At 45.1% G+C, this 25,034-nt stretch overlaps 1 protein-coding gene across 1 annotated transcript in view; it reads right to left on the bottom strand.

Moving 5' to 3' along the window:
• Positions 1 to 25,034, bottom strand: part of prop1 (PROP paired-like homeobox 1) — a 31,472-nt gene that overhangs the window by 2,507 nt on the left and 3,931 nt on the right. Inside the window, exon 2 of the mRNA XM_085980638.1 lies at positions 3,296 to 3,537. Coding sequence (XP_085836764.1) covers positions 3,296 to 3,537 — 242 coding nt within the window. The remainder of the gene's footprint in view (positions 1 to 3,295; positions 3,538 to 25,034) is intronic.

Below are 25,034 nucleotides of genomic sequence, written 5' to 3'. Positions count from 1 at the left end.
CTTGGCATCCTATTCAACCTCGAGCTGGGCTTCCAATGCCATATAATCTCTATCACAAACATTGCCTACTTCTCCCTCCAGAACATTGGCTGTCTCTGTCCCTGCCTCAGCCATCTACTGCTGAAACCTTCATCTATGACTTTATCAGCTCCTGACTTGACTATTGCAATGCTCTTTTGGCCAGCCTCCCACCCTCCACTCTTCATAAACTTCATCCAAAATGCTGCTGCTCATATTTTACCCTATATCAAGCCCTGCTCACCAATCAACCCTCTTCTTGCTGAATTACCTTGGCTCCTGGTCTCCCAATGCCTCCAATTTAAAATTCTCATCCAGAATCCTCTGACCTTGACCTCTTGTGCATCGTTCCTTCTTTTGCCCCACAATTGGTGGCTGTACCTTCAGCCACCTAGACCCTACATTCTAGAATTACCTCCCTAAACCTCTCCATTTCCCCCTCCTCCTTTAAACCTATCTCTTTGACCAAGCCCCTCCTATCTCTTGGCAGCAATTTTTTGTATCATTATGTCTCTGTGAAGAGCCTTGGGACATTTCTCCACGTTAAAGTTGCTATATAAATGATAGTTGTTGGCTGAATTGGAGATTGTGTACAGTGGAACTAAGGAGACCAGTGAAGAGGGTGTGGGCAAAGACAAAGCTGGTGGTAACAAAAGCATAGACAAAGGTTTCAGCATTTGTTTCATGACAACAGTTCATGTGTCAAGTAAAGTACTAGAGGTATAGTCTGAGCCTATTAAAGTAAAAGTAGACACACAAAATGATATGTACAGGATCTCTACAATAGTAAGGAAGGATATTAGCTCTGATGATGTGGAATCTGTATGGGTAGAGCTGAGAAATACCAAGGGGCAGAAAATGTTAGTGGGAGTTGTATACAGACCCCCAAACAGTAATGCTGAGGTTGGGGATGGCATTAAACGGGAAATTAGAGACGCGTGCAATAAGGGCACAGCAGTTATCATGGGTGACTTTAATCTACATATAGATTGGGCTAACCAAATTAGTAACAATACTGTGGAGGAGGAATTCCTGGAGTGTATACGGGATGGTTTCCTGGACCAATATGTCGAAGAACCAACTAGAGATCAGGCCATCTTAGACTGGGTATTATGTAATGAGAAAGGATTAATTAGCAATCTTGTTTGTGAGGCCCCTTGGGGTGGAGCGATCATACTATGATCGAATTCCTCATTAAGATGGAGAATGAAGTATTTGACTCAGAGACTAGGGTCCTGAATTTAAGTAAAGGAAACTTATGATGGTATGAGGTGCGAGTTGGGTAGGATGGATTGGGGAACGTTGCTTAAAGGGTTGATGGTAGATAGGCAATGGCAAGTATTTAAAGATCGCATGGATGAACTACAGAATTTGTTCACCCCTGTTTGGCATAAAAATAAAACAAAAAAGGTGACTCAACTGTGGCTAACAAGGGAAATTAGGGATAGCATAAGATCCAAGGAGAGGACATATAAATTGGCCAGAAAAAGCAGCAAACCTGAGGATTGGGAGCAGTTTAGGATTCAGCAAAGGAGGACAAAGGGATTAATTAAGAGGGGGAAAATAGAGTATGAGAGTAAGCTTGCAGGGAACATAAAAACTGACTCTAAAAGCTTCTATAGATATGTGAAGAGAAAAAGATTGCTGAAGTCAAGCATAGGTCCCTTGCAGTCAGAATCAGGGGAATTTATAATGGGGAATAAAGAAATGGCAGACCAATTAAATACATACTTTGGTTCTGTCTTCACAAAGGAGGACACAAATAACCTCCCAGAGATGTCGGGGAACATAGGGTCTAATGAGAGGGAGGAACTGAATTAAATCCGTATTTGTAGGGAAATGGTGTTAGGGAAATTGACGGGATTGAAGGCCGATAAATCCCGAGGGCCTGATAATCTACATTCTAGGGTACTTGAGGAAGTGGCCCGAGAAATAGTAGATGCATTGCTGGTCATCTTCCAAAATTCTATAGACTCTGGAACAGTTCCCATGGATTGGAGGGTAGCTAATGTTACCCCACTATTCAAAAAAGGTGGTAGAGAGAAAACAGGGAATTATAGACTGGTAAGCCTGACATCAGTAGTGGGGAAAATGCTAGAGTCCATTATAAAAGATATAATAACAGAGCACTTGGAAAACAGTGACAGGATCAGACAAAGTCAACATGGATTTACAAAAGGTAAATCATGCTTGACTAATCTACTGGAATTTTTTGAGGATGTAACTGGTAGAATAGATAAGGGAGAACCAGTGGCTGTTGTGTATTTGGACTAAGGTCCCGCATAAAAGATTAGCGTGTAAAGTTAAAGCACATGGGATTGGGGGCAAGGTACTGACTTGGATAGAGAACTGGTTGGCAGACAGGAAGCAAAGAGTTGGAATAAACAGGTCTTTTTCTGAGTGGAAGGCAGTGACTAGTGGGGTACCGCAGGGATTGGTGCTAGGACCCCAGCTATTCACAATATATATATAAATGATCTAGATGAGGGAACTAGATGTAATATCTCCAAGTTTGCAGACGACACAAAGCTGGGTGGGCGTGTGTGTTGTGAGGAGGATGCTGAGAAACTCCAGTATGATTTGGACAGGTTGGGTGATTGGGCAGATGCAGTATAATGTGGATAAATGTGAGGTTATCCACTTTGGTGTCGAAAACAGGAAGGCAGATTATTATCTGAACGGGGAGAAAGCAGGGACAGGGTACTAAATTTGGATGATCAGCCATGATCTCATTAAATGGCGGAGCAGGCTTGAGGGGCCGAATGGCCTACTCCTGCTCCTATCTTCTATGTTTCTATCCCTTCAATACCAGCCAACTACAGCAAATCAATTTTCAGCCAAACATATGTAAGATTTGCAACCATTCCAAAACAAAAGTGAACTCTTGCCAGATGTTACTAGATAACACTGCAGGTCTCAGGATTTCAACAAAATATCCAAGTTCCTGCCAGGGCACATCTATGAGCGTGATTGTACATTTATAAGAATATATTTATTACAGAGCTTTGCCAATATTCAAATTAAAGGATATTAAACTTGGAATAATACATATATTTTCAAAAAGTTAAAATGTAGAATTAAAAGTTGGTAACCTATAAAAAGACAATGAAATGGAGAACCACTTAGAATGAATGAATAAATGAATAAATCATTAACATGAAAAGTTGAATACAAATGTGTAAAAACAAATCTATTGCATAATTGCATGTTTTATAATTTTGCATTTTAACTTGGTTTATAGCTTTGTTCTAAGAATTGAATGCCCCTAATTTCTGACCTGGATGCGTGCCTCATTAAGTTTGGTGATCTTGGCCAACTCCTCCCTACAGTAGATGTCTGGGTAATGGTTTTTACTGAAAGTGGCCTCCAGATGTTCCAGCTGCTCCTGGCTGAAGGTGGTCCGATGGCGCCTGCGTGCGGGTGTCGGGTAGTGAGCCTGTCCGTGCACATTGGCTGGCAGCCGGGAGTTGCTACCCGAGTTTGAACTTCCAGGGAACTTCTTGTAGATACTGTTATCAACTGAAATGGAAAGATTTTCAGATCACTGCTTTCAGTATGTTGCATTGCAGAAAGACAACATAGAAATCCTTCCTTATTAAAGGTGCAGTGCCCTGCAAAGCAACGGAGACCTATCATGCATCATGAAAATAGTAGGACATGGTTTTGCACTGTTGATATTCTCCATTGTAAAATTATCTGTTCCACTGTAGAGGCCTCAAGTGGAGGATAAGCACTTGTTCATAACCCACTTTTCCTTTTCAGGTATATTCAATTCCCTTTTGAAAGCTAATAAGTTTGTAATTAAAAGTCAATGCAAACTTTAAATATCCTGACTAAAGCCTAGAAATTATGTGCAATATTATTGTGTGAATTCTCAACACAATCACACAACATTTCTTCATCTGCTGCTTAAACGGATGCATTAACTCATTTATTTCAATTTGTTTGCTAGGCTTTGGAAGGATCTGTCACAGGGTCAAGTTCTGAATGTGGTGACAAATCAACCACAGTGCAATTTGTCCTAACCATCCCCAATGGTCTTCAATTGAGCTCTGAACAGAGTTATCCCAGAGCTGCGGGGAAGAGGTTTGCTAGTTCTGACTAGTAGTGTGAGCAGATTGAGCACAGATCCAACTGAACCCAGTCAGATTGAATGATATGATTATTATGCTCCTGGTAGAAACACTAAATATTTTGAGGTATTGGAACAGTGCCTGTCTTCTGTAGCTCTGGTTGTGGATTGGGCTGATGAATGGCAAGAACCTGGCTGATAGGTCAACATTTTTCCATTAGACTCTCCAACTTGTATGGTGCAATTTAGAGATTGTTATGTGGAAATTTTTCCCATATATGTGATGTGCTCCTATCATTTGACAGCAATGTTTCTCCCTTCACCAGCCACATTGTCGTAATGTTCACATATCCCTTCCTTTGGCAATCAAGTATATGGTTGAGAATGAATTACCAGTGGAGTTGTAAAATACAAATCTCCATTAACTGATTTTGTACTAGCGATGGACTGAAGATGTTTTACAACAAAATTACTCCTAGGCCCCAATTTTAAATCTACACGCATGCTGGGAACAGGCAGGTGAGTGGTTAAAATTGGGGGAATCCACTTATCATTCCATTCCCGCCATGAACTGGCCCATTGACATTTTTACGGAGAAATTGACACTGTTTGGAAATGCACCTGCCGGTCAATGGGTGCCTGGTGAATATATTTAAATCGGGGTTGCTTGATGTCATTGAGACCCCAGTGCTCTTTTAACTGGGCAGGATGGAAATTGCACTCCGTGGCCAACCCACTCAGTAATACCTTACGTGATTGGCCTGAGAAACTGACTGACACAAATGAAGCAAAATTTAAAGGGTCACTTACCTCCATTCATTTGGATTAATAGGATGTCTATGCTTTTCTGATTACTGCAGTGCCAGGGCATTTCAGAGCTTGGAGATTGCTTTGTTTTGATTTGTTTGCTTTGCCTTACTCACCCTGACTACGCATGTTCAGCTCATCATGGGTGCCATTTTACTTCTTTATTCTAAATGGTCGAGCAGCTGGAGCCAAACGTTTTTCTCAACAGGAAGACCTATCATATCATCAACGTCCAACTCGGGTGTGACTACTGCCGAAGGATCATGCAAGTCTCTGCTCGTTTCGCTGGCAGCTGCCGCAATGCTTTCATCCTAAGTCACTCATCCATCTCCCCACTATTCCGCCCCTCCAGGAATGTTAGAGGATGGTTGCTTGGGGACAAGAGATACCCCCTTCACACCTGGCTGATGACACCCCCTCCGCAACCCCATCACGGCTGAGTTCCACAGCTAGAATAGTAGCCATGGGACTACCAGGGACATCATTGAGCACACTGTTGGCATCTTGAATCTAAGGTTCTTGATTGCCCTGGGGGTTCCCTGCAATATGCTCTAGACACAGAGGTTGTATCCTATTAGTGTGCTGCATTGTACACAACATGACTATGATTGGAATTGGAGAAGGATAGCCACAGCAAAAGGCATCGACTGATGAGGAAGAATTTGGTGAAGGTGAGAGAGAACTGGAAGGAGAGGCACCATAATGCCTGGCAGCCAGAGAGGCCTGGGAGCAGTTGATCTCTCAACATTGACCTGCTCAATCCACCTGAAAAGTGACACGAATTCCTCTGCATTAACAATCCTTGTACACCTTCACCAGTCCTTTCATTCTGCATCATTGAAAAGTCAAACCATTTACCCAACTCCCAAATGTGAAAAAGGTGCTGAATTTATTTACAAACAGAAGATTAAACTAAAATCTCAACACCCAAGTGCTCAATCCATTGTGCTTATCTTAACAAAAGATTTCTTTACTCTTCTACCTGTACAAAGTGCTCCCCCAGTGGCTTCAGTAGAGCTGGTGGAAGGCTGCTGTTGTTTATGTGGGAATGCTAAACTATGACTGTGACCGGTGACTCCTGCATTTCGGCTTCTGCCAGAGCAGTCTGGTTCAGCTGGCTTTCTGGCACCATACTGGGCATTGGTTAATGGGTGTGGCGAGGGAGCAAATGTTCTGACCTCTTGAGAGAGGTCAACACCTGCCACTCCCACTGCCCCACAGCCACTCCCATAAGGCTGGAGCTCATCACTTCCACTGATCTGCAGCAGGGCAGACTGAAGAAGATGAGTGACTCCTTGAATGCCCTATCCACTTACTCCACCATTCTGTCCACAGTGGAAGTCTACCTCTTCTAGGCGGATGACTGTCTATCTCAAGCAGACTACAGGTTTGAGCCCAGAATCTGCATCACAGCCGTTTGAGGTTCCACATAAGCTGCAAAGTGTATGAACATGGACTCTTGTTGTGAGGGCCCAACTGCAGCATCCTTTTAGGTGACCACACTCTCTCTGGTAGACTGCAAAGTGCTGGTGCCATGTGAGATGACACCACACAGGCTGGTAGTGACTCCCTCATACTTTGTTTTGATGGTGAAACACCTTGGCACGACTTCCAGTACCTTGTACAACTGCTTCTATGAAGCAAACCGTTTTCTTATTGCCGGGCCCCTGAAGTCCTCATCTCTGTCCTCCTCAGCAGAGTTGGAAGAGGATCTCGTCCTCCGGTGAGCTGTCTCCTGGACTATCTCTGTCTGCTCTTGCACTCTAGTTCTAGGTGAATCACTAAGTGCCAACCCCTCTAACTCACTCTCTAACCCAGTCACAATGCCAATGTCTGTGTTGATGCTTGGAAGTGATGGAATGCATGGTGGTGCCTCCTCAGAAGGACACTCCTCCTCTGAGGTGTCTTCTTTGGAGGCTCTGGCTGTTGAGAAGGACCTTGGGGAAAGGGAAAAGGAAGAAGAGTTAGAATTGCATTGGAAGCTGCACAGTTGCAGAAGACATACATCGTTATGTGATTTGATGTAGTCAAGCTGGCTGAATGTGCACTTTTCCAGTGCTTAGTAATTATCAGAGACCCTGTTCAGTGATATGCCTAACCACGAAATGGCTGATGCGCACAATTTTGGTCGGCCCACAGATTTCTATGGCTTGCTGCTCCAGCTCGCTCAGGATCATGAGGATAGCTGGTCCTCCCCCGGTCTCGCTCCTCACGATTACTGTTCACCATTTTGTCCTGCAGAAGAGAGGGCAAGAGTTGTTAAGTGACTACTGAAAAGGAGAGTGCAGATGTGTGGGGCTTGTGCTGTTATTGCATATGCTGAGAAGGAGAAGAAGCAAGATGCAAGCAGGGTGAGGAGCTGTCGAGTGAGAAGCAGGTGTGTGGTTTGTGAAGTCAGGAAAGAATCCTGAGAGAAGCTGGTGATGGTGCGAAGGCTACCAAATGTGAGAAAAATGCTGCTAGTAGCTAGTGTGAAGGGATCAAGGAAGAGGCGAGTGTGTGTTTGGAATGAGAATGAGAAGTGGTCTAGTATGCCCTTGTGCTGGGTGGTGAAGGAAGTGATGGAGGGTTGAGAATTGTTGAGGAATGGAATTCACAAATCTGTCTGTCAATATGCATATCCTAACATTTTAAATAAGCTGTTTCAGCTATCAGAGTAACTATAACTTATTTGGTTTCATAACACAGGCATTAGCCACAATTCAGCTTAAAGTTTAGCTACTGACAACATCCTGACTAGTGTAGGGGGTTTTGGTTTGGGGCTTGTGTCTGGCCAGTCAGTCGTGTCTGAGCTGCTCCAGCCCCATGTGCTTCGAATCGCTTCCCCCTTCTCGTTCTGAGCACCGGACTTATTTACGAGTAGCGATATAAACAAACGAGACCAGTGGTTCGGTGCAAGGAAAACCAATGTTTATTAAAATAGAGAAATAATTACTATACAGAGAAAATCACTATGGATGCAACACAATTACACTTAGCGGGGAAGGAGAAACGGACACATCGAGGGAAAATGACTAAAATGACAATTTTAGCAATCCCCTTAACTCCCACCCTTTACACCTATCTAGGTTATCTTGTGATGAGCCAGAAAATTGATGCTCACCAGTCTAGGATGTTGAAACGCCTGCTCTGTGCCTTATTGCCTGTCGATGTTTTTAGGTTTTCACCGCCCCAAAGCAGAGGTACCCCAGTAATTCAAACATAACTGCGGGTGTCCTACTTCCCTGGACGGGCTCTTTGTTGACGATACTCTCGCTGGGTTGACGATACGGCAGGGCACTGGAGGCGAGGCGAGAGAGAGAGAGAGAGAGAGAGAGAGATATGGCTTCCCGAGGGACTAGTTATACTGTTCCTGGTAGCCCTTATCTCTCACCAGATCAGCTTATTTCTTTTGTCTGACCTGGCCCTGTTGAAGCTCATACAAAGGGTACCGATCTGGGCCCATCGACCTGAATGGCCAGTTAATCGGTTTTAAACATCACATCAGTATTCCCCTTTGTCCAACTGGTTTCGTGATGGGGCCATTCCAGTTTGAATGCCCCGTTGATGTTCTCTAACAAAGGCCTGAATGCAGCTATTACATATTGAATAGGCTTTGCCTGCTCTTGATTGTCTGTGCAAACAACCTTGATGGGTTTTAATCAGAGGCCCGAATGTCACTGGGTTTGCTTCTCATGCATAAATGCAGAAGGTCTGTCTGCATTTTAATTTCTGGAAAGTTCCTTCTTTGTCAGTCCAAACTGAAACTTACAGGCCTTGGTCATGAGGTTGACCGCAGCCATCTTGTTGAGCCCTGGATTTTAAACTCGGTCCAGCCAGGGTTTCTTCAATAGGCCAAAAGTAAATCTTCGGGGGAAGACATGAAATTTGTGAATCCTTTCAGTCCCCCCCTAGGATACTGAAACTTGCTTGAAGTGTCCAATCAAGGTGAGCAAATTTCTGACCCCCCACAAACAACCTTCCCCTATATTTATCTATCCACGATCCCTCGACACATACATTCCCCTTACTTAGAGAAAACTGCAGTGTATGACAGGTATCTATTGATAGAAACAATTACTATCTGTTACAATAGTCCAAGCACGGAGGGGGTCCAACACCCCTGCACTACTTGGGACATCATAAAACTTCATTACAACACACAACCTTTAATAAAAATAAACATCAGGCCAAAAAAACATATTTATTAAAAATAACAAACAGAAGGAATGAGCTTTATTAAAAATAGCAAACAGAAGGAACGAGCTTTATTAAAAATAGCAAACAGATCTGCCATCACTTGGCAGTGATATGACACAAAGCTCACGCGGGTGTTTCTTCTTCCACCCGGGCATACTGGTCCTTCCACAACCCTTTTGCTTTAAATTCTACCTCAGGACCCTTTCTCCTACACTGGACACAAACCAGGTAGAGGACGATCCCTAGCTGACAGACTACTAAGATGTGGGATGCCATTCAAATCCAGGAGGGGACCTCTATACTCTCAAAAACGTCCCACCAGGGTGGGGTTGTAATATCTAAAATGTCAGCCCCTATCTGTACAGTCTTCCGTTCCAAAGTGTAGAAGTGCTTTTGTGATACTAGAATGGCTTTTAATAATTTGGTAAGGTGCTCTGGGAGAGGGGGAAATCGGGTAACCGAAGTGGGCGACATATTTCTGGAGGTGGGTAAAATTCTCCTCCACAGTGAGGTGAACAGTGGATGGTTCAGGAATGGGGACAATTCGTGTCTGTGCCACTTGAACTTCTGCCTCGGGTTTGAAACAGAAGCTGCTGTCACTCTCCGCGCACCAGCTGTGCTGTCCGTGCTGGTAGTGAGACGCTCCTGTGGTGACGCAATATGTCCCACCTCCTATATATGATACCCGTGGGGGAACATGGCCTTGTGCCATGGCTTCCATGGTACAATTTATAGGTTTCGTGTCAGCAGCTCTGAACCCGCATTGTGGTTTCGAATAGGCATTCAAGCGCTGGGGACACAGGATGATGTGTGCTCCCCGGCTACGGCACCCCGAGAGGTCAGTACCCGTCATAGCGTGCTCCCATTTTATGACATAGGGCGGGACCGCTGCAAAATGAATGTGTGCACCCCCTTGAATGATTCCAATGTTCTCCACCCTGTATACCGGTGCGGGTTGGGTCATCCCGCCCATGACCGGCATTCTTACAGCTATCCCCATAATTGGTAAAATTCTCCTTTGCATCCCGTTCGCCGCTCCCATCGATCGCTATCGGTACTGTGTCTCCGGAGCACCCATAGAGGTGGGAATCCTCCACATCACCTCTCCTTCCGAAGCTCAGTCCTATCAGGGCGAGTAGGACTACGCCCCCCTTCATTCCGTAAATTTTCCTGCAATAGATATCGAAGCACACAGCCAGGTTCCCTAGAGATTCGTTGGCTTGGGTGAAGCATGGTCGGGTCTTGCGACCTCGACTCAAATGTACACACTCGGAGCAGATTACATAAAACTAACCATCACCTTAATTAGAATTAAATTAAACACCCTAAACTTAACACTATATAAACTTAAAAATTAAACTACCTAAACTATATACAACTGCCGCCCGTCTCCGGGCGGCCAGCCTAATCCCGGTTTGGGCTGCTGCAGGCTGCTCCCTGCGGTGTGGCTGCACTGACCTGCACTTCCGGTCCCTTGCAGTCTGTAGCTGCTAGCTGGGGACCTTTGTCTTCCGACTTCTCTAACTCGGGAGGTTGTCATTTTAAGCTGGGGAGTCGGTGACCATACCTTTCTGGGCTGGGGTGTCCGAGGGAACCTTCTAGGGAGGGCTACGGGTGGGGTTTTCTTGGCGGGTGGACCTTTGGCTCGGATCGCAGCCTTTGCTAGCACGGTCTGTGGGTTTTCCACGACCGCTGGCTGGGGGTCCTCTCCCTCAGGTTTCACCTCTCCCAAACTTGGGCTGAGGGCAGGTAACCTGTTGTCGCCTGTTGCAGCGGGCTGTGTGTCTCCGCCCCCAGGTTCCAAACCTGGGTCGGGGGCGGGATTCTCGCACTTGGGCTCCTTCCCATCTGAATCCCAGAGGATTGGGGGAGTGTCCTGAACAGTGGGCGGAATGGCTCCTCCCCTAACACAAGCCACAGTGCCTGCCTGTGCAGCCTGTGAGCTTGTACCCGCTGCGGGCTGATGATTTCTAACCTCAGACCTTTTCCCAACTGGCTGCTCTTTCTTTTCGGGTTTAAACAACTTACATCGTTTAATATAACTAGCAGCCTGCCAGTAACCCTGTTCTAAATTCTTTGTCCTTACCAGGGCGGCCTTAAAGGTGGGATCTTGGGCTTGGACCTGCTTTTGGTCCGGGTCCAAAGCTACCCCGTGTGCCTCCCTTGTCCCGGATTGCTGCTACCGGGCCTGCTCCAGGGGTCCCAGAACTCTCCTTCCCTGTCCCCCTGCTTGGCCACCTCGTCGGTCTTTTGGTTACCCTCCCATGTGGTATGGAGGGATCCTAAACCTATGGCCAAAGGTTTTGACCTTTTCCCAGCCTGCTCGTTCCCTGTGGGTCCCATTAAGCTAAATGGGACCTTGTTAGACCGGGGTGAATTGGTCGGGTCTTCCGAATGGACCACCGTGCTGGAAGCTCCAGTGTCCACCGAATATCTCCCCTGCACCGTCTTCACCCCCATCTTAACATAGGGCCTGCTCCCCTCAGCATTTCTGCAGGGACACAGGTCGACAGGCTGTGCTGGTTCTAGTCATTGCTGGGAGTGGGATGGGGCAGACGGGGTCAAAGCACTGGTGGTGGCTGCTATTCTCCCCTGGCTGGTCAGGAGGAGAGATCGTATTGACTCCAAGAGTGGCTCGATCGCAGCGGGAGGGATACCTGGCTCTGCCTTTTGGGCTGGGGCTGTGGAGTTCTTTACTTTATTGTCTTTCCATGGATTTTTACAATCCTTGTGCCAGTGGCCGTCCTTCCCGCACCCGTAACAGTTTAACTTAGTCTGGGAGGGACGGTTCCCCTCCTGGTGCCACTCTCTTATTCTGGCCCCCAGGTTTAACCTCATGGACTTTTCCCTTGGGTTGGGGCGTCTCGATACCCCTCATATTTTTAAATGCTATCGTGAGCTGGCTGATCACCATTTCCTTGGTGGTTTGGGGGCTACTGGGGTCAAACCAGGCTGCAGCCTGGGCTTGGATTTGGGGCAGGCAGTTTGTCATTAGACAACGGAGCCAGTGGGTCAATTGGACTTGGTTCAGTAATGTCCGCGCTGGCATTCCCGGGCATGCGCTCCGGTAGACTGGCCACAGCCTGTCTGTGAACGCCTGCGGGGACTCCCCTGGGAGCTGTACCGTTTTTTCCACCCGGGCGAACGAACTACCGTCATCGAGTCCCATGGCCTCCAATATCTCGTTCCTCAAATCCTCAATCTTTCTGCCCCTTTTTACATTCATTAGACAGGGTCTGGAGGAGATCACTCCCCAGAGAAAACAGCAGCATCTTAGCTTGCTCTGCGTCATCGCAGTTATTAACGCACGCTGCCTGTTCTATGTCCCTGAAATGCAGAGAGGGGTCTCCCTTTTCGGTGAGCTTGGGGATGTGACTAACCATGGCCCTGAGCTGTTGGGTGGCATGCGGCACCACAAACTGATTTTGGATGGCCCCAGGTCCTCATCGTCAACGGGCGGGCCGTACCTCCGTTGTCGGAGGGGGTACACCGGCCCTGGTCCCGGCCTATCTAGCGGGGCCTGCTGTGCTTCCCCTACCACTTCATCCTCCACCCCCCCTTGCTGCCAGACCTCCTGAAAACTCGGAGCTATGGGTGGCGGCCGTGGGACCTCTGATTCCCTAGCCAACTTTGTTCTGGGTGCTGCCTGTAGGACGGTTCTGTTTGGGTTGCCGGTAAAGTCCGACTGGCCCACCTTTGGGCTGATGAGGCATACCATGCCCTTCGCCCTCGATAAGGCCATGCCCAAGCTTTCTATCTCCTCCCTACAGGGCCCGTGATCTGCCTCCTCGAAACCCCGGTCGCAGGCTAGCTTGTATGCTGCCTTTACCTCCTTTACTTTCTCCTCCTGCTCTTTTAATTTTTGGATGAGGTCGCAAATCGTGTCCTACAGCTTTATCTCGCTGCCCCTCGCCTCTCTGACCTGGTATTCCAAGTGCTCCATCTTGAGCCTAGCACTGGCTTTACTTTCAGCGGTCTGGTATTCCAGGCGCTCTACCCTTGCCTGATGTTCCCGTTGCACTCCGAGGGCCTGGGCCTCCAGGCACTCTACCTTTGCCTGGTGTTCCTGTTGCACCGCGAAGGCACAGGCCTCCAGGCGCTCTACCTTTGCCTGGTGTTCCCGTTGCATTCCGAGGGCCTGGGCCTCCAGGCACTCTACCTTTGCCTGGTGTTCCTTGGCCGTCTGCTCTCTTTCTTGGCTTAATGCCTGAAGCGCCACTAGCACCTTCTCTTCCGCTAAAACCTTATCCTGCATTTCTAGGGCCAATTTCTTGAGCTTGGCAGCCTGTGCTGGTACAACCCTGTCCAGCACTAGGACCTGTTTCTTATAACACATTAACCAGACTGCCTTTTCAATTGCCCTCTTATGCGGTTTACTCGCTGTCCACTGGGCGGCGGCGTCTATGGGACGCTCGGCTTTTAACATAGCGCCCACCCACTTCTTGGCGATATTAACCTTTCTACACACATAAGTGGACAACCTCTCTTCCATTGCGGCTTCTCCCTCCGCACCACTGTCTGTCATATTGCATACCGTCGCCGATGCTCCTACCTGGCTCACCATTTCTGTAGGGGGTTTTGGTTTGGGGCTTGTGTCAGGCCAGTCAGTCATGTCTGAGCTGCTCCAGCCCCGTGCGGTTCGAATCGCTTCCCCCTTTTAGTTCTGAGCACCGGACTTATTTACGAGTAGCGATATAGACAAACAAGACCAGTGGTTCGGTGCAAAGAAAACTAATGTTTATTAAAATAGAGAAATAATTACTATACAGAGAAAATCACTATGGATGCAACACAATTACACTTAGCGGGGGAGGAGAAACGGACACATCGAGGGAAAATGACTAAAATGCCAATTTTAGCAATCCCCTTAACTCCCACCCTTTACACCTATCTAGGTTATCTTGTGATGGGCCAGAAAATTGATGCTCAGCAGTCTAGGATGTTGAAATGCCTGCTCCGTGCCCTGTTGCCTGTCGATATTTTTATGTTTTCACCGCCCCAAAGCAGAGATACCCCAGTAATTCAAACATAACTGCGGGTGTCCTACTTCCCTGGACGGGCTCTTCATCAACGATACTCTCGCTGGGTTGACGATACGGCAGGGCACTGGAGGCGAGGAGAGAGAGAGAGAGAGAGAGAGAGTGATGGCTTCCCGAGGGACTAGTTATACCCTTCCTGGTAGCCCTTATCTCTCGCCAGATCAGCTTATTTCTTTTGTCTGACCTGGACGCGTTGAAGCTCATACAAAGGGTACTGATCTGGGCCCATCGACCTGAATGGCCAGTTAATCAGTTTTAAACATCACATCAGTGTTCCCCTTTGTCCAACTGGTTTCGTGATGGGGCCATTCCAGTTTGAATGCCCCGTTGATGTTCTCTAACGAAGGTCTGAATGCAGCTATTACATATTGAATAGGCTTTGCCTGCTCTTGATTGTCTGTGCAAACAACCTTGATGGGTTTTAATCAGAGGCCCGAATGTCACTGGGTTTGCTTCTCATGCATAAAGTCTGTCTGCATTTTAATTTCTGGAAAGTTCCTTCTTTGTCAGTCCAAACTGAAACTTACAGGCCTTGGCCATGAGGTTGACCACAGCCATCTTGTTGAGCCCTGGATTTTAAACTCAGTCCAGCCAGGGTTTCTTCAATAGGCCAAAAGTAAATCTTCGGGGGAGACATGAAATTTGCGAATCCTTTCACTCGAGCGAGCTGCCCCTCTAGTTATGCTGTTCCAGTACAGCTGTGGCACTGGTATCTACCTGAGAATGCGAAAGATTGCCCTGGTATGTTACATCTACAAAAAGTAGGACAGATCTAACTCTGCCAATTACTATCCTATCAGCATCCTCCCAATATTCAGTAAAGTGATGGAAGGAGTCATCAATAGTGCCACCCAGTGACACTTCTACCAGTTAAGGTTCTGTCAGAACCACTAGGCTACTAAGCTTATTACATCCTTGCTTCAGTTAGGGATGCAAGAGCAAGGCAACATGTGATTGAGGAGACCTAGCAAAACTGAGGTCTTGGTGGTGGGGGGTGGGTGGGGTCGTCATTATTGACCTGAAGCTGAACAGGATCATCCATATCAAAACTGGCTACAAGAGGAGGACAGAGGTTGGATATGTTGATTGGGTGAGTTGAAGTAAGGTGGGAGGAGGCTTGTGTGGAGCATAAACACTGGCATAGATCTGTTGGGCCGAATGGCCTGTGCTGTAAGTACTATGTAAAAAAGCACATGACATAAATACAGGGTTTTGCATTTGCACAACACAATCCCTTCAAGTTCACATAGAAACATAGAAGATAGGAGCAGGAGTAGGCCATTCAGTCCTTCGAGCCTGCTCTGCCATTCAATGAGATCATGGCTGATCTTCTACCTCATCTCCACTTTCCTGCACTATCCCCATATCCGTTGATTCCCTTAATATTCAAAAATCTATCAATCTGTGTCTTGAACATACTCAACGACTGAGCCTCCACAGCCCTCTGGGGTAGAGAATTCCAAAGATTCACCACCCTCTGAGTGAAGAAATTTCTGGTACAACTTTATTCGATTCTCTGCACCATAAGCAGTTTATTAAATTTAACTAATTTCATAGACTATAATACTCCAGATGTTTTTGATAGCCCTCTGTAGAATCATACAGCACAGAAAGAGGCCATTTGGCCCATCGTGCCTGTGCCGGCTTTTTGATAGAGCTATCCAATTAGTGGAGGATGATGTTTGCACTCGCTGCCATTTACCTCCATCAAGCTTCTTTCCACAGGACAAGTGCATTTATGGTTGTTAAAGTGATAAATTTGAATAATTTCCACCAGCTTATTATTGAGTGACTTAACTTGCTGCTGGTGGTAAGTTGCAAAGCAGTGGATTGAAAAAACTCATTTTTTAGTTCAATGGGAACTAAGAGTTATTGCCTTAAGTGTCTTAAAACTCATGGATCAGAAAAGTAGGGCTCAACATGTCCATATTAAGTACCTTGCAAAAAGGAGTCTCCCTAATAATATCAATTGAATTTGTTGGTGATAAAGTGTGGCTTAATGAGAGGAAAATTATGAAGCTGTGAGCAATAACTATGATTTGACAGGGTTGCATCATATTAAATTAGCATAGGTTAGGCCATTGCTGTGTCTATTAGGGCAAACAGTCCACAGTGACAAACTTACTTCCACTACTCGTCTTCTTTGGGTAGATTGCAACACCTGCCCCATGGCGATCTAGCCTCTTCAAAATAAATGTTTTCTTTCATCGGTGTCTAAGTTAACTTCTAAAATTATCCAATTTCTATTCATTACTGTTCAAAAGTGGATCTAAATCCCAGGTTGGAACAAAATAGGTTTAATTAAAGCAAAACATTTCAGGACATTTGTAAACTGACATGTCTTCCATTTCTATCTTTAAAACAATCAAAGATTTGGCAGTGCAATAGACCTTCTGATTGTAAAGAAATGCAATGGAAAAAGCTTCATTTTTGTGTTCACTTTCTTTTGTCAGTAGAATAACACAAGTATAAAGAGGTATAAGCTTTGCATTTGACAACAGGTCAAGCCCTGGCTTCAGCAAGCAGAAGAGCTGGGCCAGGTTCTGATTGCTCATCCGGACGTGAAGATGGCAGTGGAAATGCTCATTCAGCCCCTGGATCCAGGGATTAAACTCTATCATACCCACTATACCAACCTTACTGGGAATGTGGAATCTGATAATCACTTGGTTTTAGTTCATATAATTCAATATCGTGAGAAAGCGTACAAGAGCCAGGGCTAGACTGTTCAGCCAGAAAGAACAAAACTAACAAAGAGACTAATTTGTCTGAAAAGGACGCTGAGCTTACTGGTGCTACTGATTAGCGGGGAAGTCAATTGACTGTGCCTAAGTAACTGGCTTTAGAATTAGAATGTAATACTGTACTTCAAGCTTTGTGCAAACTCATTAGTGAGCCTTGTAACTTGGTGCACACTAGACATCAGTCTTTGCTGCAGCAAGCAGTACTTCTTAGAAACTGGTGACTTTAAAAGATCATAAATAAACTGTTCACATATGCAATGGAATCCTCTTTTTGCAATATTGTACTTCTTTGGTCAGTGGATGTCTGACATACTCAGATGTCTAAGGTAATGCTAAAGAACAATGCTCTTAACCAAATTACAGAAAACATATATTGGTAGTTTCCATTTACTTACCATAGAATTCACACTCCATCCCTGTAGCTAAATACCTCATCTAAGCTCAAAGAACTTAGTCTCAGGTTGGTAAGAACCAAAGCTACAGACCCCCAAATGTCCATCAGCATACAGCCTGGAATTTAACCAGCTAAAATTTCACAGCTTACCAGCACGGAGCACTCTAAGTTTCCTGCCTCTTTGCAACTAGCACCAGTTTGCTCTTTATTGCATTGGCTTGGAAGAAGATCTGGAGCCAAATGGGAAGGATGGCAGTCCGTGATACATCTACAACAATAACAACTTGCTTAATATAAGCCTTTAACATAAAAATGTCCCAAGACACTGCACAGAGGCATAATCATTAATAAATGGATGCTAAGTCAAAGATGGAGATATTAGGAAGGGTGACAAAAGCTTGGTCAGAAGGAGTGGGTTTTAAGGAGGGTCTTAAAGGAGGAGGCGGAGGAGGATGCCGTCGTTGGCTGTGTCAAAGGCTGCAGAGAGGTTGAGGATGACGAGGCAGGATAGTGTCTCGTGGTCACAGTCACAGAGGATGTCAGTTGTGTCTTTAATTAGGGCCATTTCTGTGCTGTGGCAGGGGTGGAAACTGATTGGAGAGATTCAAACATGCAGTTGTAGGAAGGATAGGCATGATTTGGCAGGTGACAACACATTGAAGGACTTTGGAGAGGAAAGGGAGGATGAAGGGGGCAGAATAGGCATGTAAATGGCAAATTATTTTCAATTTAGATAACTGAGGTGTTGCATTTTGGTAGGAGAAATAAGGAGGCATTCTGCTCCTTGGAAAAGAAGATTCTAAATGGGGTAGAGGTATAAACAGATCGAGGGGTACAGATTCACAAATCATTAAAAGTAGCAATGCAGGTTAACAAAGCCATAAATAAAGTGCAAACAAAGCACTGGGGTTCATTTCTAGAGGAATAGAATTCAAAAGCAGTGAAGTTATGTTAAACTTGTATAGTACGTTTGTTAGACCACCCTTAGAGTACTGTTCACAGTTCTGGTCTAAAATGTATTCATTCAGGGGATGTGGGCGTCGCTGGCAAGGCCAGTATTTATTGCCCATCCCTAATTGCCCTTCAGCAGGTGATGGTGAGCCGCCTACTTGAACCGCTTCTGCCCGTGTGGTGAAGGCATTCCCACAGTGCTGTTAGGGAGGGAGTTCAAGGATTTTGACCCAGCAACGATGAAGGAACGGCGATATGTTTCCAAGTCAGGATGATGTTAACGTGGAGGGGAACTTGCAGCTAATGGTGTCTTTCTAGGTGGTAGAGGTCGCGAGTTTGGGAGGTACTGCCAAAGAAGCCTTGGCGAGTTGCTGCAGTGTATCTTATAGATGGTACACACTGCAGCCATGGTGCGCCGGTGGTGGAGGGAGTGAAGGTTTAAGGTGGTGGATGGGGTGCCAATCTTCTCCGTCACCATCTCTGGGGATAGGTTATTGACAAACATTCACTACAAGCCCACTGACTCCCACAGCTACCTGGACTACACTTCCTCCCACCTCGCTTCCTTTAAGGACTCTAATCCATTCTCCCAGTTTCTCCGTCTCCACCGCATCTGCTCCGACGATGCCACCTTCCATACCAGTGCTTCCGACATGTCTTCCTTTTTCCTCAACCAAATATTCCCCTCTATTGTGGTTGACATGGCCCTTGACCATGTCCGTTCTATCTCCCGTACTTTTACCCTCACCCCTGCCCCTCCCTCCCGGAACCACGATAGAGTTCCCCTTGTCCTCACCTTTCATCCTACCAGCCTCCACATTCAACGGATCATCCTCCGCCATTTCCGCCACCTCCAGCGTGATCCCACCACCAAACACATCTTCCCTTCACCTCCCCGTTCAGCATTCCGAAGGGACTACTCCCTCTGCGACACCCTGGTCCACTCCTCTATTACCCCCAACACCCCTTCCCCTTCACCCAGCACCTTCCTGTGTAAGCGCAGGAGATGCAACACATGCCCTTATACCTCCCCCCTTCCCACTGTCCAGGGCCCAAACACCCCTTCCAGGTGAAACAGCGATTTACTTGTACTTCTTGCAATTTAATATACTGTATTCGCTGCTCACGATGCGGTCTCCTCTACATTGGGGAGACCAAACACAGATTAAGTGACTGCTTTGCGGAACACCCCCGTTCAGTTCATAAGGGGCCCACCCGAGCTTCCGGTCGCCTGTCACTTTAATTCTCCGCTCTACCCCCACTCAGACCTCACCGTCCTCAGCCTCTTACATTGTTCCACTGAAGCTCAGCGTAAGCTCGAGGAACAGCACCTCATCTTTCGATTAGGCACTTTACAGCCTTCTGGACTCAACATAGAGTTCAACAATTTCAGATCATAACCTCGGCCCCTATCATATGTATATTTTTTATCCACACTTTGTTTGTGTCTTCTTTTCTTCTCTCCCACATGGCAGCTGTCTTTCATTCTGCCAGTGCAATTTACACTTCATCTAGAGCCATCCTTTGTTTCTTAACCTGTCCCATTCCCATCTCCTTTTGCCTTGAATATCTCTTAATGTCTCCTAACCTCTCCTGCCTTCTATCCTATCACAGACCTTCCCTTTTTTTCTTTCATCCCCTCCCCCCTTTCCCAGCCCCTACACTTGCTTAAAAATCTGTTCCATTTCCTGCTTTTTTTCAGTTCTGATGAAAGGTCATCGACCTGAAACGTTAACTTTGTTTCTCTCTTCACAGATGCTGCCTGACCTGCTGAGTATTTCCAGCATTTTCTGTTTTTATTACCCATATGTATTGATCTTTTACTTGTTTACAATAAAATAGCCATTATAAACCATATTGGTGTCAGTCGCAAACCATTCAACCTTTCCTCCGCAAATTAAGAAACCATGAACTCGCTGGAGAAAGTGCAAAAAAGATTTACAAGGATAATACCAGAGCTAAGAGAGTACAACGATCATGAAAGACTGAACAGGCTGGAGCTCTTTTCTCGAGAAAAAAGATCGAGAGGTGACCTGATAGAGGTCTTTAAAATGATGAAAGGTTTCGATAGGGTAGGCATAGAGAGGATGTTTCCACTTGTGGGGAAGTCCAAAACTAGGGGCCATAAATCCAAGATAGTCTCTAATAAATCCAATGGGGAGATCAGGAGAAACTTCTTTACTCCGAGAGTGGTGAGCACGTGGAACTCGCTACAACATGTAATGGTTGAGGTGAATAGCATAGATGCATTTAAGGGGAACTTGGATCAGTACATGAGGGAGAAAGACCAAGTGGTTGAGCCGTGAAGTCCATGATCAGTTCCTGATTATTGACCCTACTGATTTCCCGCATCCTCTGCCACATGTCTTTAGGTGAGAGAACCAAGTTTTTGAGAGCTTCAGCCGCTAAGCAGAAAGGGTTACTGGACTTAAGGCAGCATCTTGGGAGCTTCTGAGATCTTCATTAATAGGCTGATCCGAGTTTGCTGCGCTCAATTGTATTCTCTGATTATTGCTACTTCTCTTCCGAGAGGTGGTGACAAGATATGTGTGAGGACTGGAATCCAGACTGTTGGTATTGATTTCAGCACTCCTTTGATGATTCTTATAGCGATGTTCAGTTGCACATTAGCAAGATTTGTATGTACACTTCCGGCCCATGATGGTGCGCAATATTTAACTACTGAGAAAACAAGGGCCAAGGCGGCTGTCCGCAGCGTGTGTGTGTATCTGCTCCCCAGCTGGTCCCAGCTAATTTATGGATTAAGTTGATACTAGCTAGAACTGGTGATGGATGGCTAAACTATTCTGAGCCAGATACACGCAAGTCTGCGCCCCTTGAACTTGAGGTAGTGAAGAAGAGTTTGAAAGTGCAGTTGTAAGTAACTTGGAGGAAGGGTTTTGCCAGGGGCAGACACCTGCAGATCCCATCAATGAACAAGCTAGCTAGCAGTTATCAACAGAATCTTGGAGTACTACTACTACAGCTGAGGTAGTGGATGATTGAGTCTGCCACAGAAGATTGCCTCGGTCCAATTCCCCATTGCTAAGAATGTCATCTTGCCAACTCAACCCTAAAGGGACCTTGCATACTCCTCTAAGAATAGAGTCACTGTTTGGTAATTTGCCAATGACAAGTGTGGGTTGGAGCTCTTGCTAGATGGACAACAGGAAGTTCTCCCAAGCAGCATGTTGAACAGCACAACTCATCATAAAATGTGTAAACGCATTCCCACCATCCACTTGTCCACAGCATGGACGCATAATATACCCATTAAAGAGTGCTTCCACCAGTCGGAGCTGCAGCAGCAACTGTTTGCCTTGCTACAACTCAGTCAAGGTAAGCACCGAACCTTGAATAAAAGAATACGTGTACAGATATCAGCTTCAAAGGAACATCTTTCATCAAGTGTCATTGCAAGCCAGAGAGTTTTAGCATCAGTCTAAAATTTAAGACTAATATTAGGAAATCCTTCACACAATGTGTGATTAATGCATTGAACTGACTTCTGGATAGAATAGCGAAGGTTAAAACATTGGAATTATTTAAGAAACAATCGGTTGTTACAATAAGGGCGGTGGGGGGGGGGGGGGGCGGGGAGGGTGGTTGGCGGCTGGAGGGTTTTTGTGGATGGGTGAACAAGATAGGTGAATGGACTTCCTCATCTGTATTTATCTTGTGAACTTGATATCCACTAGAACCCCCAGATATCAATATGAATTAACAATTGAGACAAATGTGCCTTGTATTTTTCAATTAGTATCATCTGGAACTGTACAAAGCCATATACTGCACGTGGGGACACCCACCACCGTTTCCTACTGGTTAAGTCATTGTTCAAGATGGTGAGTGGAATGCACAAGATCCCAGGCAAATCCTCAAACAATATGTCACCTGCAAAAAATGGGCAGATGCTTAACAATCTCCAAACCAAACTACTGAGGAATCCATATAACATAGAATCTTACAGCACAGAAGGAGGCCTTTCGCCCTGTCGTGTCAGGGCCGGCTCTTTGAAAGAGCTGCCCAATTTAGTCCCACACCCCAGCTTTTTCCCCAATAACCCTGCAAATTAGTTCCCTTCAAATAAATGTCCAATTGCCTTTTGAGGGTTCCTATGGAATTTGATTTCACGACCCTTTCAGGTAGTGCGTTCCAGATCATAACAACCCTCTGTTTGAAATAATTTTGCCTCATTTCCCCTCTAGTTCCTTTGCTGATTATTTTAAATTTATGACCTATGGTTTCCAGCCCACTTGCCAGAGGAAACAGTTTCCCTGTACCAGTTTGCTCTATCAAAATCCCTCAATTTTGATTACCTCTATAAGATCTCCCCTTAACCTTCTCTGCTCTGCTCTAAGGAGAACAATCCCAGCTTCTCCAATCTCTCCACATAACTGAAGTCCCTCATCCCTGGTAGCATCCTGGTAAACCTCTTCTGTACCCTCTCGAAAGGCCTTGACATCCTTCCTAAAGTGTGGTGCCCAGAATTGTACACAATATTCCAGCTGAGGCCTAACCAGAGATTTGTAAAGGTTTAGTATCACTTCCTTGTTTTTTTTATTCAATGTCCCTATTTACAAAGCCAAGTACCCCATATGCTTTCTTAACTGGCTTATCAACTTGCCCTGCCACCTTCAAGAATTTGTGAATATGCACCCCAGGTCCCTCTGCTCTTGCACCCCTCTCAAAATAGTACCACAGGAAACTCTCGATTTACCGGCACCCAAACAACTGGAAATCTCGGTTAACCGGCAAAATTCAGGAGTAGGTTCAGTTAAGTTTTTCTTCATATTAGTGGCCGTTTCTTGATTCTTGGCTGTGTAATCGGGGGTTCCTGCACTTGTTGCTAAGCAGCAGGGACGCTTGGTCTGTGGTCGGGCTTCTTGTACCTGTTGGGAAGCTTGGATTTGTTGCTGTGTACGGAGCTCTCATACCTTTTAACTATAACTCTCTGTAATCCGGACTTTTTGATAAACCGGCACCACGCCGGCCCCGTCGGTGCCGGATAAAAAAGAGTTTCCTGCATTTAGATTATACGGCCTCTCCATTTTGTTTCTCCCGAAGTGCATCACTGCACACTTATCCGCATTAAATTGCATCCGCCATGTGTCTGCCTATTTCACCAGTATGTCTATGTCCTCCTGAAGTTTGCTACTATCATGCTCACTATTTCCTATATTGCCAAGTTTAAATCATCTGCAAACTTCAAAATTGCACTTCCTACACCAAAGTCCAGGTCATTTATACATGACAAGAAAAGCAATGGTCCTAATATCGACCCCTGGGGAACCCAATGCATACTTCTCTCCAGTCAGAAAAACATCCGTTCACCACTACTCCCATCTCATTTCCCTTAGCCAATTACGTACCCAGGTTACCACCATCCCTTTAATACCACTTGCTTCTATTTTCCGAATAAGTCAGTTATGTGATACTTTATCAAATGCCTTTTGGAAGTCCACATATACAGCATCTACTGCACTACCTTCATCAACCTTCTCTGTGATTTCATCAAAGAACTCAATAGGGTAAGTCAGATACAATATGCAGACTCTGTTGACCCAATATCTAGTTCAGACTCTTGTATGCACTATATCACTATTCATAAAATTTTACATATGACTAACTTTTGCCTACAACTAGTCTACATATTATTGCTAACCATATAAAAACAATATATAAATTTGGGAATCATTCTATGTAGTAGGGTATCCTTATATTTGGGACACCACATAAGTGCACTTAACAACATTATATAAAATTAAGCCCACAAAGCAATCCAATGCTATTCCATGAAAATTGCACCTCAGCTAGCCTGCGATCTGAATATTAGCAATTATTGAGGGGCATTGATCACCATTTTACATGGGAAATGATGGTTGGCGGCAAGGTCCTAAGGAGTCAAGGCAAATAGCTTGCAAAGGAGAATATCACGGCCAGTATTGACACTGCAAAAAATATCCTCAGGAATTTGGCTATATTTGGTATAGTTTATTGCAATTGTACTAATCCAGCATTATCTGTATAGGTTTGTAACTTAATACCACAGGTTCATAAAGAATGTATTGAAGCACTAAAAATAATGTAAAATTATTGAATAAGGTGTCATAAACATGAGCAAAAATTATTCATGCAAAAGATACAAGTACAGATATGTAGGTTTTGCTCTTACATCAGTGAAGAACGGGGTTATTGTATCTTTGGTTAGACTTCTGTACCAATCTATTCTGACCTGAGAGAGGATCTTAATTTGCGAGTATGTGGCTGAGTCAAATGACAATTAGAATTTTTGAAAGTCACTCAAATGCCCTCTATGAACACGACTAGTATTCATTTTTAGATCATGATACAAGTCTTTGCAATTTGACTTCCATTCCAATATAATGTTCCTGTCTGACAGTTTGGATATTATCACAAAACAAAACACAAAGGAAACGCCTACCAAATTATCTTTCAGCAATTAGTTATGGTAAATAGACATTTAAATAGTAGTGCTAATGATGTGGTATCAAACAATTTGATAATACTTATGTTGTATTGTGCATTGCTAAAATGATTGTTCTTTATTTAAAGCAGCTTTCATTCACAATCATTGTGAAAAAATTAAAACATAACATATGTTACCTTGTTTGTGTATAACTGTTATTAATCAGATATAATGAAAGTCTGGCCTTAGCTCATCTTCATCTCTCCACAGTTTACAGATTTTTAAACATTGATTTGATTCAAGATATGCATGTGTGCCTTCCTCTAATATTTGCATAATAGGTGATACAAAATGCTAACTTTAAATTGAAATATGATTTTTTGGTTTGTTAATGGGACAG

Source organism: Somniosus microcephalus, chromosome 3, assembly GCF_052327205.1.
Source record: "Somniosus microcephalus isolate GS21.2 chromosome 3, FLI_Smic_1.0, whole genome shotgun sequence".
Taxonomy (NCBI): domain Eukaryota; kingdom Metazoa; phylum Chordata; class Chondrichthyes; order Squaliformes; family Somniosidae; genus Somniosus; species Somniosus microcephalus.
This window is presented reverse-complemented; position numbering and strand designations above follow the sequence as displayed.